This window comes from Pieris brassicae, chromosome 10 (assembly GCF_905147105.1).
Source record: "Pieris brassicae chromosome 10, ilPieBrab1.1, whole genome shotgun sequence".
In the NCBI taxonomy this organism is placed as follows: domain Eukaryota; kingdom Metazoa; phylum Arthropoda; class Insecta; order Lepidoptera; family Pieridae; genus Pieris; species Pieris brassicae.
In genome coordinates this window covers 5,758,477-5,772,580 of record NC_059674.1, presented here as the reverse complement: position 1 = coordinate 5,772,580, position 14,104 = coordinate 5,758,477, and the positions used below count along the sequence as shown (strand labels likewise).

Here is a 14,104-nt window from a genome sequence, read left to right as displayed (position 1 = left end):
AGAGTGTCAGACAGTTGCCAATTATTATCGCCCAGTCTATGCCCTTGATTTGGGTACTGGTCATTTCCATTTTACCTTCAATTTTTTTTTATATTGGCGGTCATAAGTGTACATAAATACTTATATGAATAAATGAATTTTGTATTATTTCGTTGGTAAAGATGTAGAGGCAGACAAATCAAATTCAAAGTAGAAATAGTTTATACATTTCATTTCCTACGACCGTTCAAAGTCGTTGATTTAATTTTTTATTTTTTCACCCGGACCTACCTCAATGTCACTTCCAAATGACGTCAAAAGGATTAAATAAATAATTCATCTCGGTTTTCACTTGTAAATTTAAGAAAATGTCGACCTAGTGATCAGTCTTTTCAACTCTGAGACCGTAGTTTGAACCCAGATTGCAACAAATTGTGGGGAGAGGGAGGTTACTTCCTCCTATATAAAGGGAAGATCTTCCGACCTACAAGAGGCCCGAAGGAATCCTAAGTGGTCAGCATAACTTGGTTTTCGCGTTTTAGCGTATGACGTCATCCATTTAGCCGGAGATTGTAAAAAAAATCTCTTCTTATTAGAAATACAATTTTAGCAACAATGGAAAGTCCGATGATGAAACTCAGCTGCAGGTATTAATCCAAACAACTCCTCTGAACATTCTCCATGGTAAATGCGGTAGCAAATGCAAGCTAGGGATCACGCTCTGAAAGTTACTGGTCAAAATCAATGTCAAAACTCAAATCATTTATTTTAATTAGCCCTATTAGCAAGACACTTTTAAAGTCAAAATTACATGGTGACAATGACACTAGCTGCCCCTTCCAAAAGGTAGTTTCATATGGAGAAGAATGGGGAAAGAACTCCATACTTAATGTATCAATAGTATTTTCAATATTTTGTAGACATTGATTAGATATGTCAAGACCGCATGGTGTTATAAAAAACAATGCAGCAGTAAATATACGTAAAGTAAATGTTTATGTAAAGATGTTGTACTTTGGGTAATTTGAAGGACGGCTATCGACCGCCGATGAATACGGTCAAGGGGAGCTGGTACTGAGGAGATCATTTAAATTTAGCTCGAACAGTGAAGGAAAACATCGTGAGGAAACCGGCTTGCTCTAGACCCAAAAAAGTCGACAGGCTAATCGCCTACTTGCCATTGACACATGATCAGAACTCCAGAGGCCCAGACCTAATAAGGTAGCGCCACTGATTTATTTAATTTGTTTCTAGTAAATTATCCCCATACGCTTCACAAATAGCTCGTTCCCGTTCGCTGGAGAACGAGGAAGAGTTGCGAGTGAAAAAGAAACGAAGAGGGGAATGGGAACTTGTTGTCACTGTACGAATCGAATACACATAAAAAAATTGCATAATCTATCCCAACAATGCGCTTTCCGTTTCTTTCTTCATTAAGCTTAAACCAAATTTGATGAAAGCTGCTCTTGAATTGATAACCTCGTAAAATTCTTCGTTCAGTTTTTTAAGTCGGTAAAAAGCAGGTTATCATTGTGTGCCTGACACACATCGGATCGGCCAGGAGTAGTTCGACTGAACAAGTAGCCTCCCGTTATGATCCTCATACAACTGCACTCCAGAAATATATTGGATCTTGAATCATTTAACCATGCTGCATACGTATAAATTGTATTTACAATTTTCTTAACCTACAAAGTAATAATTAAAAGAAAATCAAAACAAATTTCAAAAGTTTCGTCCATGTGGCAGTGCACCTTTAACGCTAGCAGCATTTCCTCTTATTCATTGAACGAGGAAAGCACCAACTCGGTTGTCACCGGTACTATCTACCAGGCGCCAACTGAAATCATTATGAGAGTTGACAAAACCCACAGATGTAGTGTATGATGTAAGTATGCAACAAAATTAAAATGGAAGTGGGCAGAAAACTTGGCAAGGAAAGGAGAAAAAGGCAAAGTGCGCAAAGGACGACTCCAAATGCGATGCGAGGCTTCCAAAACTGCTGTTAAGGGGGGTTCATAGTAAAATTATCACCTATAATTTAATATAATATATTTCATATTGTTTATATATATACATATACCAAATTGTTTTTTTGTACTAATCATAATAAAAATAAAAAAGGCTTTACTTCTTTGCTTTTCGCATTATTTTGTTAGTATTAGACTAAGTAATTGTTACTATAATTAAATGAAATTTAATTTTAATAAACCTACTATACAAACTCAAAATAACTTTATTCATATGAATAAAGTTATTTTGAGTTCTATTGACGTTCATAAGTGTTTTCCTATATAGGAAAACACTTAAATTGTTGAAAAAATATTAAATTGATTCTAAATTTACATTTACTACCAGTTCGCAAGTCAAGGGCGTAGAGCGGGGAAGAAACTTTCCATCACTCTTTTGAATCGCCAAGTTTTGAGTCATACAAATTGTTTGAACTTGAGCGACTTAAATATTCGTCACATTTACAAAAAGCTTTAATGAATAATTTACGTTTAACGAGAGTTTTGAATTTATTCAGTGATAATTCTCTAACATCGCTCGGGAGTTTTTTGTAAAAACGAATACAATTTTCATATAAGGTTTATCTTCTGGAGCCTGGTTGGCCGTACCTCGTCTTCCTATCGAGTCAGTGGTCTTCCTCTACCTTGAGGTCCGTTCCACAACGTAGCCTTTATTGTCCACCTCTCGTCAGAAACCCTGGCTCATCATTATTATCAATTAGGGTAGGATATAAAAGACATTTTTACTTCATTATGTACTAGCAATGCCCCGCGGTTTCACTCGCGTAGATGAGGATCTCGTGGTAGTCAAAAAGTAAATCATTATTTTTGTAAATAATTATACGTTATATGTATTGTGCGAAATTTTTGTTCTATCATCAAGTTTCCACAGTTTATTTTCTTTTTTAAATGGTATATAGCTTATATCATTCAGTGAAGATGTAGCTTGATAACGGTGAAAGAATTTTTGAAATCGGTCCAGTAGTTTTTGTGTGAAAACATTACAAAACACATACAAAAACATAACTGTTTTCTCTTTATTAGTAAAGATTATTCACGCGTGTGTTGTGTATGTTAGCAGTATTATGTTATTTTAGTGTATTTAAGTGTTAATTTATTTTATTATAAAAAGCTACTATGAGTAGTTTTGATATTTTAAAATAATTAAATTATATTAAAAACTAATATATTAAACTGAGTGTCAGCAATAAAGGCTTAATAATAATAACATATGTTGTTTAATAAAGTGAACAAAATCATTAATACCCGCTTAGGTTTGCAGCAACAATTACAAATGCCTGCAAAACTTAGGTTATATAGAAGAGGATTGTTCAAGGACAGTTATTAAATGGCATTACACACACATAAACGCACACATAACTCGTATTTATTACCAAAATTTTGTATTAACTTAAAAGGTACATACAAGTGGCCGATTTTCATTTAGATTTTTGGGGCGGCAAATTTGGGGATGCGATTTTTTTGCTACCTCATAGAAATCAAACAAATTTCTGCCTGACAATTTTCTGATGTTTTACAGAAGTCTGCAACAAATTTTGACAATGACTATATATCAATCGTTATTTAACATTTGGCGTAGCAATTTCCAAATTCTTGACTAAAACAGCTAGTTCACCGTTCAGCGAAATTGCAAAAAATGTATTTTCCTCATCCCCCTATCAACCAATACATGTCAGTCCTGCTGCAGGCTGCGAACTGGAGGGTGGATATAATCAAAAATCAAACTCAGTAACATTATTTTACGGGAATTTCATTAAAATTTGATGGCGGCAAAACCTTCACAGAAAATTTGTATTATCGCCTCTGATACATAGTATATTTACTACAGGATATAAAATTACTAAATTTCTTTTTTTCTACGAATACTTTCTTCAATGGAATAATATATATAATGAATTTTGCGTGAAGTAAGTTTTTTAAGTAAAAGGAGGCAAACGGACAGGAGGCTCATCTGATATTAGGTGGCAGAAGCTTGCAAGTGTGTTAGCAGCCTTTTAAGAAATATGTTACGATCTTCTCTTATGTGTCTTAATTCGAATATATTATTAATTATAAACACTTTTTGTGTCATATACCCTTAAATTAAATGATTTGGAACAAATAAAACATGATACAACTTGCTAGAATATATTTGTAATCTATACATACATACATTGAACTACATACAACTTAATACTACAAAATGCACTAGCTTTTGGTACATGATAAGCTTAGGAACGTTTACTACTGTTAAAAGTTTATTATAAAAACCTATATTAAAACACTAAACAGTACTATGTAAGTTCTTAAAGCGATAGTCCATTATGAGTTTCTGTTCCGCACCATTCAACATTGGTACGGATATTGAGAGAACTATATCAAAATTACATTCAAAACGATGCATCATAAATCTCTTTTGAAAGATGAACAGCGCAGGCCACGTAAATTTGCGACGGAAAATGAATCTTATTATGTCATCACGACATTGACAACTTCTTCTTTTCGTGCCTCTCCATTAATGGAAATCGGCCGTCAGTCTCGTGAAGCGTCTCTGACATTGATGACATAAAATGATAATAAAAGTGGCTGTATTAAAATAATTAAGACATTTTGAATATTTTTTCTCAGCCGCTTTTATGCCGCTTAACCACTATGTGCGATAATTTTACAACAATTGTGTCAATATTAATATTGTATGTTAAATCCAAAACATTTTAGGCATAGGAGAATGAGTCCTAAGTCCCAACAGAATTCGTTATAATTTATAATACGTCCACGGAGAGCTGTTGAAGATTTCACATAGATTGATTAACAAATTTTGTCAACAAAGTGGATTTTTAATCGGTGATATACAAGGTCTAATAAATTCTTGCTATATTTTTGGGAATTCGATTCAAAAATACAGCAAAATTGAGTAATTGCTATCACATATCGTGTGCCAAGCATGAATATACCTAATTTTAATGAAACCAAGTCTGGACGTTTCACATGCTAACTGTCTTTTAATAATAAACTCCTACACCAGTGGCGCTACAGCCTTTTGGGTCTTCGTCTCTGACTTTTTTTTATATAATAGGACGGCAAACGAGCATACAGAACGCCCAAAAAGTCAGTCATTGCAGTCCATTGACACCCAGTTTTAGTAGGTGCGTTGCCGGCCTTTGAGTAGTACACTTTAAGCTTGAATAGTTGGAGCTACATCTGTTTCGTGATCATTTGCATTTTCATTAGAAAGGCAGGTAGGTGATCAGCCTTATATGCTCAACACTTGCCCACCGATGACTTTGGGTCTAAGGCAGGTTTCGTCCCGATGTTATCCATCACAAAAGAGATCAGGGAGTTGCACACTGAAGTCACTAGGCCTACAATTAGGACAAGCAGCCATTACTGTTGCATTGCATTGCTACTTGTGCTGACGGGTCGGACTTGAATTCGTGTATGCGGTGATGTGAGTTATTTCGACTATGTATTTGCGTGTTGTTGCCACGATGTAAGTGCGTACACCTATTTCACCATGCCTACTGCTAATAGAGGATAAAACATTGTTTTTTATTTTATTTTCTCGTTTATATATTTATTTTCATGTTTTTTTTTATTATTACAGTTAATTACTTAAAGATTTCATGTGGAACATGGTGCAGCTTCTCACAAACATTTTGTAAAACAAAGAACTTTTCGGTAAAAAATAGCGGAGAGTTTATTGCCAGTTCTCGTCCGTTCTGCACCCTTGATTAGAGAACTGGCAGTAAATGTAAAATTAGAAGCATTTAATATGTATTTCTTTATTGACGTTTATAATGTGTTACCGAAATGTATAAATGATTTTAAATTTGTATATTCCTATATTCCCCGCTACTACTGTCTCATTGGAGACGTATAGATGCAAGTTAAAAATCTTGTCCTGTCGATATTGTCTATCAAAAATTATAATTCAGGCTGTCTAATATAAAACAATTTGAGCCTGCGCGCGTGAACTAGACGATTATGGAGTTTATACTTGATTTGTGTTCATTTATGTTGATACGGAAAACTCAATATAAAATTCTGGAATAAATATATGCTGTTTTAATCTCTTTGATTGGATAGAAGTTGCCAAGACTAGGTAATTAGAATGTAATGTACGAGAGAAATAGTTTGTGAGACAAACACATCGTGTCACATGCTCACACTTACGTTGGCGGCTGTCGTCGTCGCTAAATACATTCATGCTTGGTACACATCTAAAACTAATCTAAATTATTATCGTAAGTCCAATAAACAAAGCAGTCGTATTATTAAAAATAAAATAACAATTTTAGTTTTCTTTCAATTTGAATTTGTATTCAAACGTCTAAAACTGTTCCGAGTTAATAATTTCTGTCTACGTAGTTCGAAATATTTCAAAAACTTATTTCAAGAAATAAATAATTTTTGAGCGTATCTCTTATGTTATATTGTGTTTGATCGCCAGACACTTTTCTACTAAATTGTAACCTAGGATTTCCTAGCTGCACATGTGCATCGGAATTGACCTAATTATTTATACATTATGGGACATTAAGCAAACACAATATAACATAAAAGAATTATCTACAAATAATTCATAAACAAATGATCCACATCCAACCATCCAGGCGTCACAAGGTCAAAAAGAGAACCTGAATTTCATAGCATAAAAAAATTGTTTTTGAGTGCTGAGAGCACGTTAACTGTTTAAATTTGTCACTATTTAACTGAAGTGGATCATCTGCTGATAAATTTAGTGTTTATTTTCTTGGTAAAAGGTACAATGGGTACGTGTCTTTCGGAAGGGCAGCGCAGGCTGGCTTTTGTCTCAAGTCATCTTTACTTACAGCAGCTACATCAAACTCTTGGATAATATTTGCGAACATGACAAAACTCATGGTTGTTACCATAGTTTGGCCGATACACGTTCTCTTTCCTATGCTAAATGGAAGAAAATGAGGTATGTTCTTCCTAACAGAGACTATTTCTTTCTCAACCTCTTTTGTTTTGTCGATGGGTCCGTGTCTCTCCCCATCTGACTCCATACCGGAATCGCAAAGAGAGTTTCGTCGCACACGGACTTTGGACTTTTCCAGGAACCTCGACGGATCAAATTTCTCTGGCTCGCTCCAGTATTTTGTTGATGTGTTCAGTTCGTAGTTATTAATGAAGACGATAGTACCTTTCTCTACTCCATAGCCGGCTACTGCTGCGTTTTCGGTGGCCACATGAGGGACGATGGGAGATGATGAGTATCTGAGGACCTCCAGGATTGTTGCCTCAGTGTATGGCAAGGATGGTCTGTCGGTAAGAGTTACCGCTCGCTTTCCTTTCGTGACACTGTCAATTTCAGCTTTGATACGTCTTCCCACGTCTGGATCCCTTGCTACAGCTGTTAAACAAAGCATAACCAGGTTTCCTACTGAAGAATGACCTCCGAGAAAATCTTCAAGCATGAAAATAATAGTATTTCTGTCTACTGTAGGATCGTCGTGTAGTACCCGTAATAAGCCATCTAAGAAGTCTTTTTCTGGACCCTCAGTGTCGTGAAATGAACTTGTCATTTCGCGTTGGTCAACAATCCTTGACAGAATGAAAGATCGGATTTCATGAGACCAGTGCGATAGTTTCTCCATGTGTTTCTTGTAGAAAGGTGCGAGGAAGGGGAGGAAATCAACAGCGTAGCCTTGGTTGATTTCCCAGAAAATCTCATCAAAGTAATCGACGATTTTACGAAATTCGGGGTCTGATTCTTCAAAGCGAATATTACACATGTAGTTAGAGAACATATTCATTGCGGTAGACATCAGAAGAGGTTTTAGATTGACTGGAGCGGTAGATGTCCTCGTAATTTGCTTCAAAGTCTGAACCAACTCAGTAGCTTCGAACGTAGCCACAGATCCGATTTGTGCGAAGTTGTCAGTGTGTTGTTTTGGTCCACAGTGACGTCTTGCCAGATTGCGACGACGCAGCTGAAGGTTCGACCAGTCGCAGAGTGCCAAAGCTGAAACAAAAGAAAAAATATTCATCATCATCTTGTCCAAAATATAAGTGTAAAAACAACGTATAGTATTGTCTTTTGTTAACATAGCTTTTACACATTAAGAAAACACTTTTTAAACGTCATTTCAGTCACCGTAACCACGCACGCTGTAAAGCAAGCGAAACGTCGGAAAAAATTAAATTTAAAATTATGTAAATAATTATAAGTTTATAATAATTATACATAGCTTCAATCCGTTTAAAAAGTGTTTTCTTAAAAACAAAGTAGTTATTATTATTTATTTATTAAGCGCTAACTATGGCGTATATGATATATAAATACATATGAGAAACTTGTTTCTTGAAATAAATTTAAAACAATACCAGTCGTTAAATTATATAACAAAAGCGTTCCGGGAGCACATTTATAATTAACCGGAAGACCAAACATACCGCTCAAAAGCGATTCGTGCATCGTTTCTAATCGATAATATACCTGTCAAAACTGATTATATATTGACGTTTACGAATGACAAAACTATAGTAAACTGCGAGGTAACAGCTCTATAAACATTGTTTTTTTATCAGAAGCTATACATGTGTTGCTGGAATATTCTTTAAAATGCGCTGGACTCGTTAAAACACACGTAATAGCAGAGGAACATATTTCGAAAGGGACCCAGATTTCTTCTAAGACTGTCTGAGATTTGATACATTTAGATGCTAGCGAATTCAAAAGAATTATAATTTTAAATCACCCACGTCAAAGCCCATGTGTGCATCCATTATGTATGTTATGATAATGGTATACGTACATGCAAACATACAATTTAATAATGGCACAAAATTTGATATATACAGATTTATTTATAAAAGCTTGCCAACGTTCGGCATACTGGTGCATTGGTACAATTGGCCGAACTAAACGAAAAGATTTCAAAGTGTAAGCGGAGCAACTATGATATACAGATCTCGCTCGGTTATATAATATCAGTGGAATAAATAGTGAATCATAAATTTTTATACGTGTATAAGTTATAGGTACTAAACTATTGAGTGTAACTTAACCAATTTTTACTTAGTTTATTACTTTCTTTGTTATTTATATAGCTTAAATTAATCATTTTATTGTTACCAATCCAGTTAATATTATTAGTACTTCTATATGTAAAGATTTATTTAATGGCGTAAAAAGAACATATTTAGTAAGTAAGTTGGTAATTAGCTGTAAATCTTTCACAATAAATAAAATAAAAATAACTGTACTTTAGAAATTCAGTATTTGCCCTTATTGTTTTAGGGAGTTTCGCAATTTTTGTTGGAACACTTGAACATTGAAGGGAAATATCGTATTATGCGACATACGTTTACGTTTACGCATATATAAGATCCAAAGTTCGACGCGTCAGGCACAGATAACCGACTTGCATAAATATATATATTTAAGACCACCGTATAGTGCTTTTCTATATTGTAATGGAGTTCTTAGATAACTTTAGAGATATTAACATAGAATAAATGCTTTTAATTTTATAAGGATTTATTTATTTAAATAAAAATATGAAAAAGGTTTTTAACAAACGAGTATGTGTATATATTAATTAATAAACATCTATTTCATTAAAAATAGTACTTTTGAGCGTAAAATATAATACAATATACTATAGATATATTGATTGACCTTTAATATCAATTCGGCCATAGTAACGGATCAGCACAATTTTGTATGTCAAAATAATATAGTATCAAATTTCAATTAGTTCACGAATTAGAACGGTGTAAAATTACGTTTTTGGGTAATTTGTGTAATTTTTTATAAACACACTATATGTCTATCTTTGTCATCGCAACACGTTTAAGGTCAATCAGTATATAATAATACTGTATGATGTACACTATTTTTTAATTTAAGTATTTTAGTAATCCATTTTTAAATGTTATTTTATGTTAAGCTAGAAATGACTATGACTAAATAATAATTACTTATTTGTTTGAGATTATATTCGTAGACGGAAAATAATAATGAATTGTTAAAAAATAATAGAAGTTGGGCACTTGACCCCACGAGGGTTCAAGTGCACAGGCACTAATTAAAGATTTAAGTTGGCGCCTGGTAGATAGTACAGGTGACCCCAGAGTTGGTGCTTTCTTCGCTCAACGAATACTGCATCGCAATACTGCAAATGCCAGCAGCGTTATAGGTACATGTCATAGGGCAAAACTTTTTAAAGTTATTATAAATTTATTTTTAATAATTTTATTATTACTTTGCAGGGTAATAAAATTGTAAATACAAATTATACGTATATAGATAGCATCATTAAATGATTATATTCAACGAATTACTTAATATAACGAATGTTTACTAGTCCCCTTCCGATTTTTTATTTACCCAAAATGAAAAGACTTTATCGTGGTTGTCGGAGTTGCAAAGAAGAGAAAACGCTTATTACGAACGCTGCATTGAGATGATTGAGTTTTAGAGAAAAGAAGTACTTGATAATGCTTTCAAAAATCAAGGACATAAATGTCAAAGTTTGCTTCCACTGTGTCTATCTCTCTGTTCGCAATAAATCAGAAACAGCTGCACCGAAAAATTGCATTTTCAGGTACATCATTATACGTTTACGGGCTAGTGCGAATACAGGGCGGTTCGCTAATGTCATCCAGACTCGTCACGAACAAGCCATATTCAGGTAAAAGTTTCGACAACCCTCCGGAGAATAAACGACTATTATGAAGTGATGTAGGTAATAATAATTACAGTAATCTAGAGAAATGGCACACACCAAGCACTTGACCTAATAACATAGATTTGCCCTTGTAATAGGAATATTTTAATTACTTACTACCATCACGCGTTGTGGTACAAATGTACGCTTTGATTATAGTTTTAATAAAACTAATATAGAAAGCTTTTTGTTAAAATTATTTAATAATTTAGAAATTTCAGTTAACGTCACATAGTGCATAAATAGTATATGTAGCCTCTGTTACAAAAACAACGTGCCTTGGATATTTTGAAGGTTTTTGCTTTTGCAGCAGCGGTGTTGGCCTAGTGACTTCAGCGTGCGACTCTCTAATATTAATTATTAGTTGCTGTTTCAAATGTTAAATTTCAGTTAAAGTTCAGTTTTGTTAAGTTTAATTTTTTTTTAATATTTTGTCTGTAAATGTACTTACTTGTTTTCTGTTATATATTGTTAATCTATGTAATCTATTTTGGCTTTCTGTATTAACTTTCTGAAGTGTTTTGTTTTATAATGTGTATTTTAGCTGTAATATTACTAGTAATTAAATAAATACAGGACATTTATTGAGGACCCTTATTAAATGCAAGCATCGAGCAATGCCAGGGGGCTCGGTAATTAGCGATCGCTTCACATCAGGTGCGCCTCCTACCTGTTTGCCCCGTTCTAGAAAAAACAGCATCCCGGGTAGGACAGCGTTTGAACGCGTGTGCTACCCGGGATGCCTGGTACCTAAAAATCGCTTCTGCACAGGCAAGGACATTTGTTCAAGATGTTTGCCGGTATCTATACTTGTAGATGAACTCGACCACTGTAATTGTCTATATCTTGCGAATATTTGCTAGCAATATTATCGACGAATAACAATGTTTTAGCAACATTCTCATGTCGCCCCCGCTTCAACGTATGACTCAAACTGATGTAACAAAAATCTACATCGTCTTGAATTCTAATATCCATGAAATATGATGCCTGTCTTATATTGCGTGTAATTTAAGTTTAAACATGTATAATTATTTATAAACGCATTTTGTAATAGAAAAGTGTCTTTGAATTCAAAATGCGGAATCTGGCAGGGTTAAGGAAAAGTGTTGGCATAATATTCTTTGCGTATATAACATAGTTTTATATTAAAAATTACATATAGTTTCGTGTGTAAAAATTTTGGCATGGCGCTACTCAACTCTGACTCATTAAGGAAATAAAAACATTTATATATTAAAAATCATTATCAATACAGTTTACAATTATTCAATCGTAAATATATGTACAATATTTTCTTTCAATCGTGTTTGTGTATAGTTATTTAAGCCTAATTTCCTTGTAAACTTATATAGGTATATCTATCTATTTAACATACGATAAGTGATAACACAGGTAACTGGACTAAAGATAGATAGAATGGTATCGAAGAGAAAATATACCGAGAAAAGACTATTGAATGTAACGATCTTAAAACGTAGCAGGCCCACTAGGAGAAGGACAGGACAGGCCAGAGGAAAAATCTGGAGGAGGCTTATGTCGGAAGACAAGCAATTAGTTATTAGGTGTAGGAATTTTGTATGAAATAAAGGCTTCATTCGTACAAACAGTGGCGCTACAACCTTTTAGTTCTGTATCAGGTTTCTGCATCAGTTTTGTGGTATTTTTATTAATAGGCACGTAGGTGAACTGCCTTACCTGTCTGACAGGGACAGGGATGGTCCCTGTGTTTTGGGTATATAACCTCGGTTTCCTCACGATATCTTCGCCGTACGAGCGAAAGTTAAATGCACAAATAGATAGTCCATTGGTGCATGGGGTTCCCTACCAACTCAGGGATGTGAATCGCCACTAGGCCAACACGCTCTTCTTTATTATATATATACGAAAAGGGTTAGTTAGTAGTCGCTCTTAGCAGCCTTAACCATTCATACGACCGACAAGGGATGTAGAATGCGTCCGAATTTTTCACCCATTTACTATATACTATTAGTGATTTAGATATTTATAATATAATTAATATAATATAAAAATAATAAAATATTACTGTATTATGCAATCTTTTTCTTTTCTATCAAGAATATTCCAGAATCTTAAAAAATCATAACAGAATGTAACCATTGTGAAACTACGAACGTAGAAGGCACAGACTATTAAAAGTTGTTTAAACGTATAAAAGAGGTTGTATACAGAGATGGTAAGTTCCGTCATGTATTATTTCTGTAGCTTATTGCTGTTTTAAATTTTCCTACGTATAGACAATAAAAAATTTAGAATATGGAAACAGTCCGATTAAATAGAGCATAATACTCATGAATTAAATATATTCTGCAATATTAAGCGTTTAATTATGTAACTCATGGATCAGCCCAAGCGTGTCTCTATGGTTTGTATGGTTCTCAACAAGGTTGGCAAGGCCCAGGAGACGCTTTTAGGATTCTTGCTAAGTACGGATATCTATATAGCATTAAACAAAATCTTGTAAGACTAAAAATATGTATTCTAGGGCCCATTTTAGTAAACCGTAAAATAAAAGAAATGCAATAAGACTTACAATTATTCCTGTCCCCATCAAAGAGCTGGTGGAAACGCAGAAAGTCTGGTCTTCCACTGAAGAATTTCCCATTTTGATTCAAAACTTCGCGAATTAATTCTAAATTATTCACTATTAAACACTGCGAACTGCCCAATTTCATGCTAAATATGTCACCATACTTTTTAGCCAATTCTGTAAACGACTGAAATGGCGACTCATTTTTTGCCAAAAGATGTAGATTCCCCATGATTGGCAATGGTAGAGGCCCGGGCGCTGCGTTTAAATTAACTTTTTCTACCCCATGTTTTGTATTTTTATAGACAATAACTGTTTTTCTTGAGAAAAATTTGTACGCGATAAACGCGCATAGAGCAACTAATAGGAGAGCACTCATTTTTATTCTTAAAAGAAATTTTTAGAGTGACAACACCTTTGACAGGAGATTTGGCGGGAAGCGCACCGGCAGGGACTGTCCAGCGACCGCCATGATAGCTGTATATATAGAGAACGAATTTGCATTTCTGCAATGCGATTTCACGTTTTGTCACTCTAAACTCGACTTTATTCCCTTGTAGTAAATGTTATTAATGTGTTATATCTGATATGCGTGCTATAGTGTTTTTGTTTATCATAAGTATCATATTTTTTATTGGTCTGCTATGGTTACCACAGATAAATTATGCAGTTCATTCCTTGTGGTAGTGAAATTAACATGTAATTGTGCAAGTTAAATCGTTAAAAATCGAGATAATTATTACGTAAGCATTTTTTTATCAATTTAGCTCATTGAAAAACTAACTAACGCTTTTAATTATAATATTTTAATGGCACACTAACAAAACACATACACTTACAGAGAACACACGATAGACAAAAACACA

The 14,104-nt window shown here is 34.1% G+C and overlaps 1 protein-coding gene across 1 annotated transcript; it reads right to left on the bottom strand.

Annotated features, from left to right (window-relative positions):
* Positions 1 to 5,613: 5,613 nt before the first annotated feature.
* Positions 5,614 to 13,676, bottom strand: LOC123715677 (cytochrome P450 307a1-like). The gene is made up of 2 exons (XM_045670900.1): positions 13,242 to 13,676; positions 5,614 to 7,977 (listed from the first exon to the last, which is right to left on the bottom strand). Exons 1-2 carry the CDS (start codon positions 13,615 to 13,617, stop codon positions 6,734 to 6,736), a joined length of 1,620 nt encoding a protein of 539 aa, XP_045526856.1. The 5' UTR covers positions 13,618 to 13,676; the 3' UTR covers positions 5,614 to 6,733.
* Positions 13,677 to 14,104: the final 428 nt, after the last annotated feature.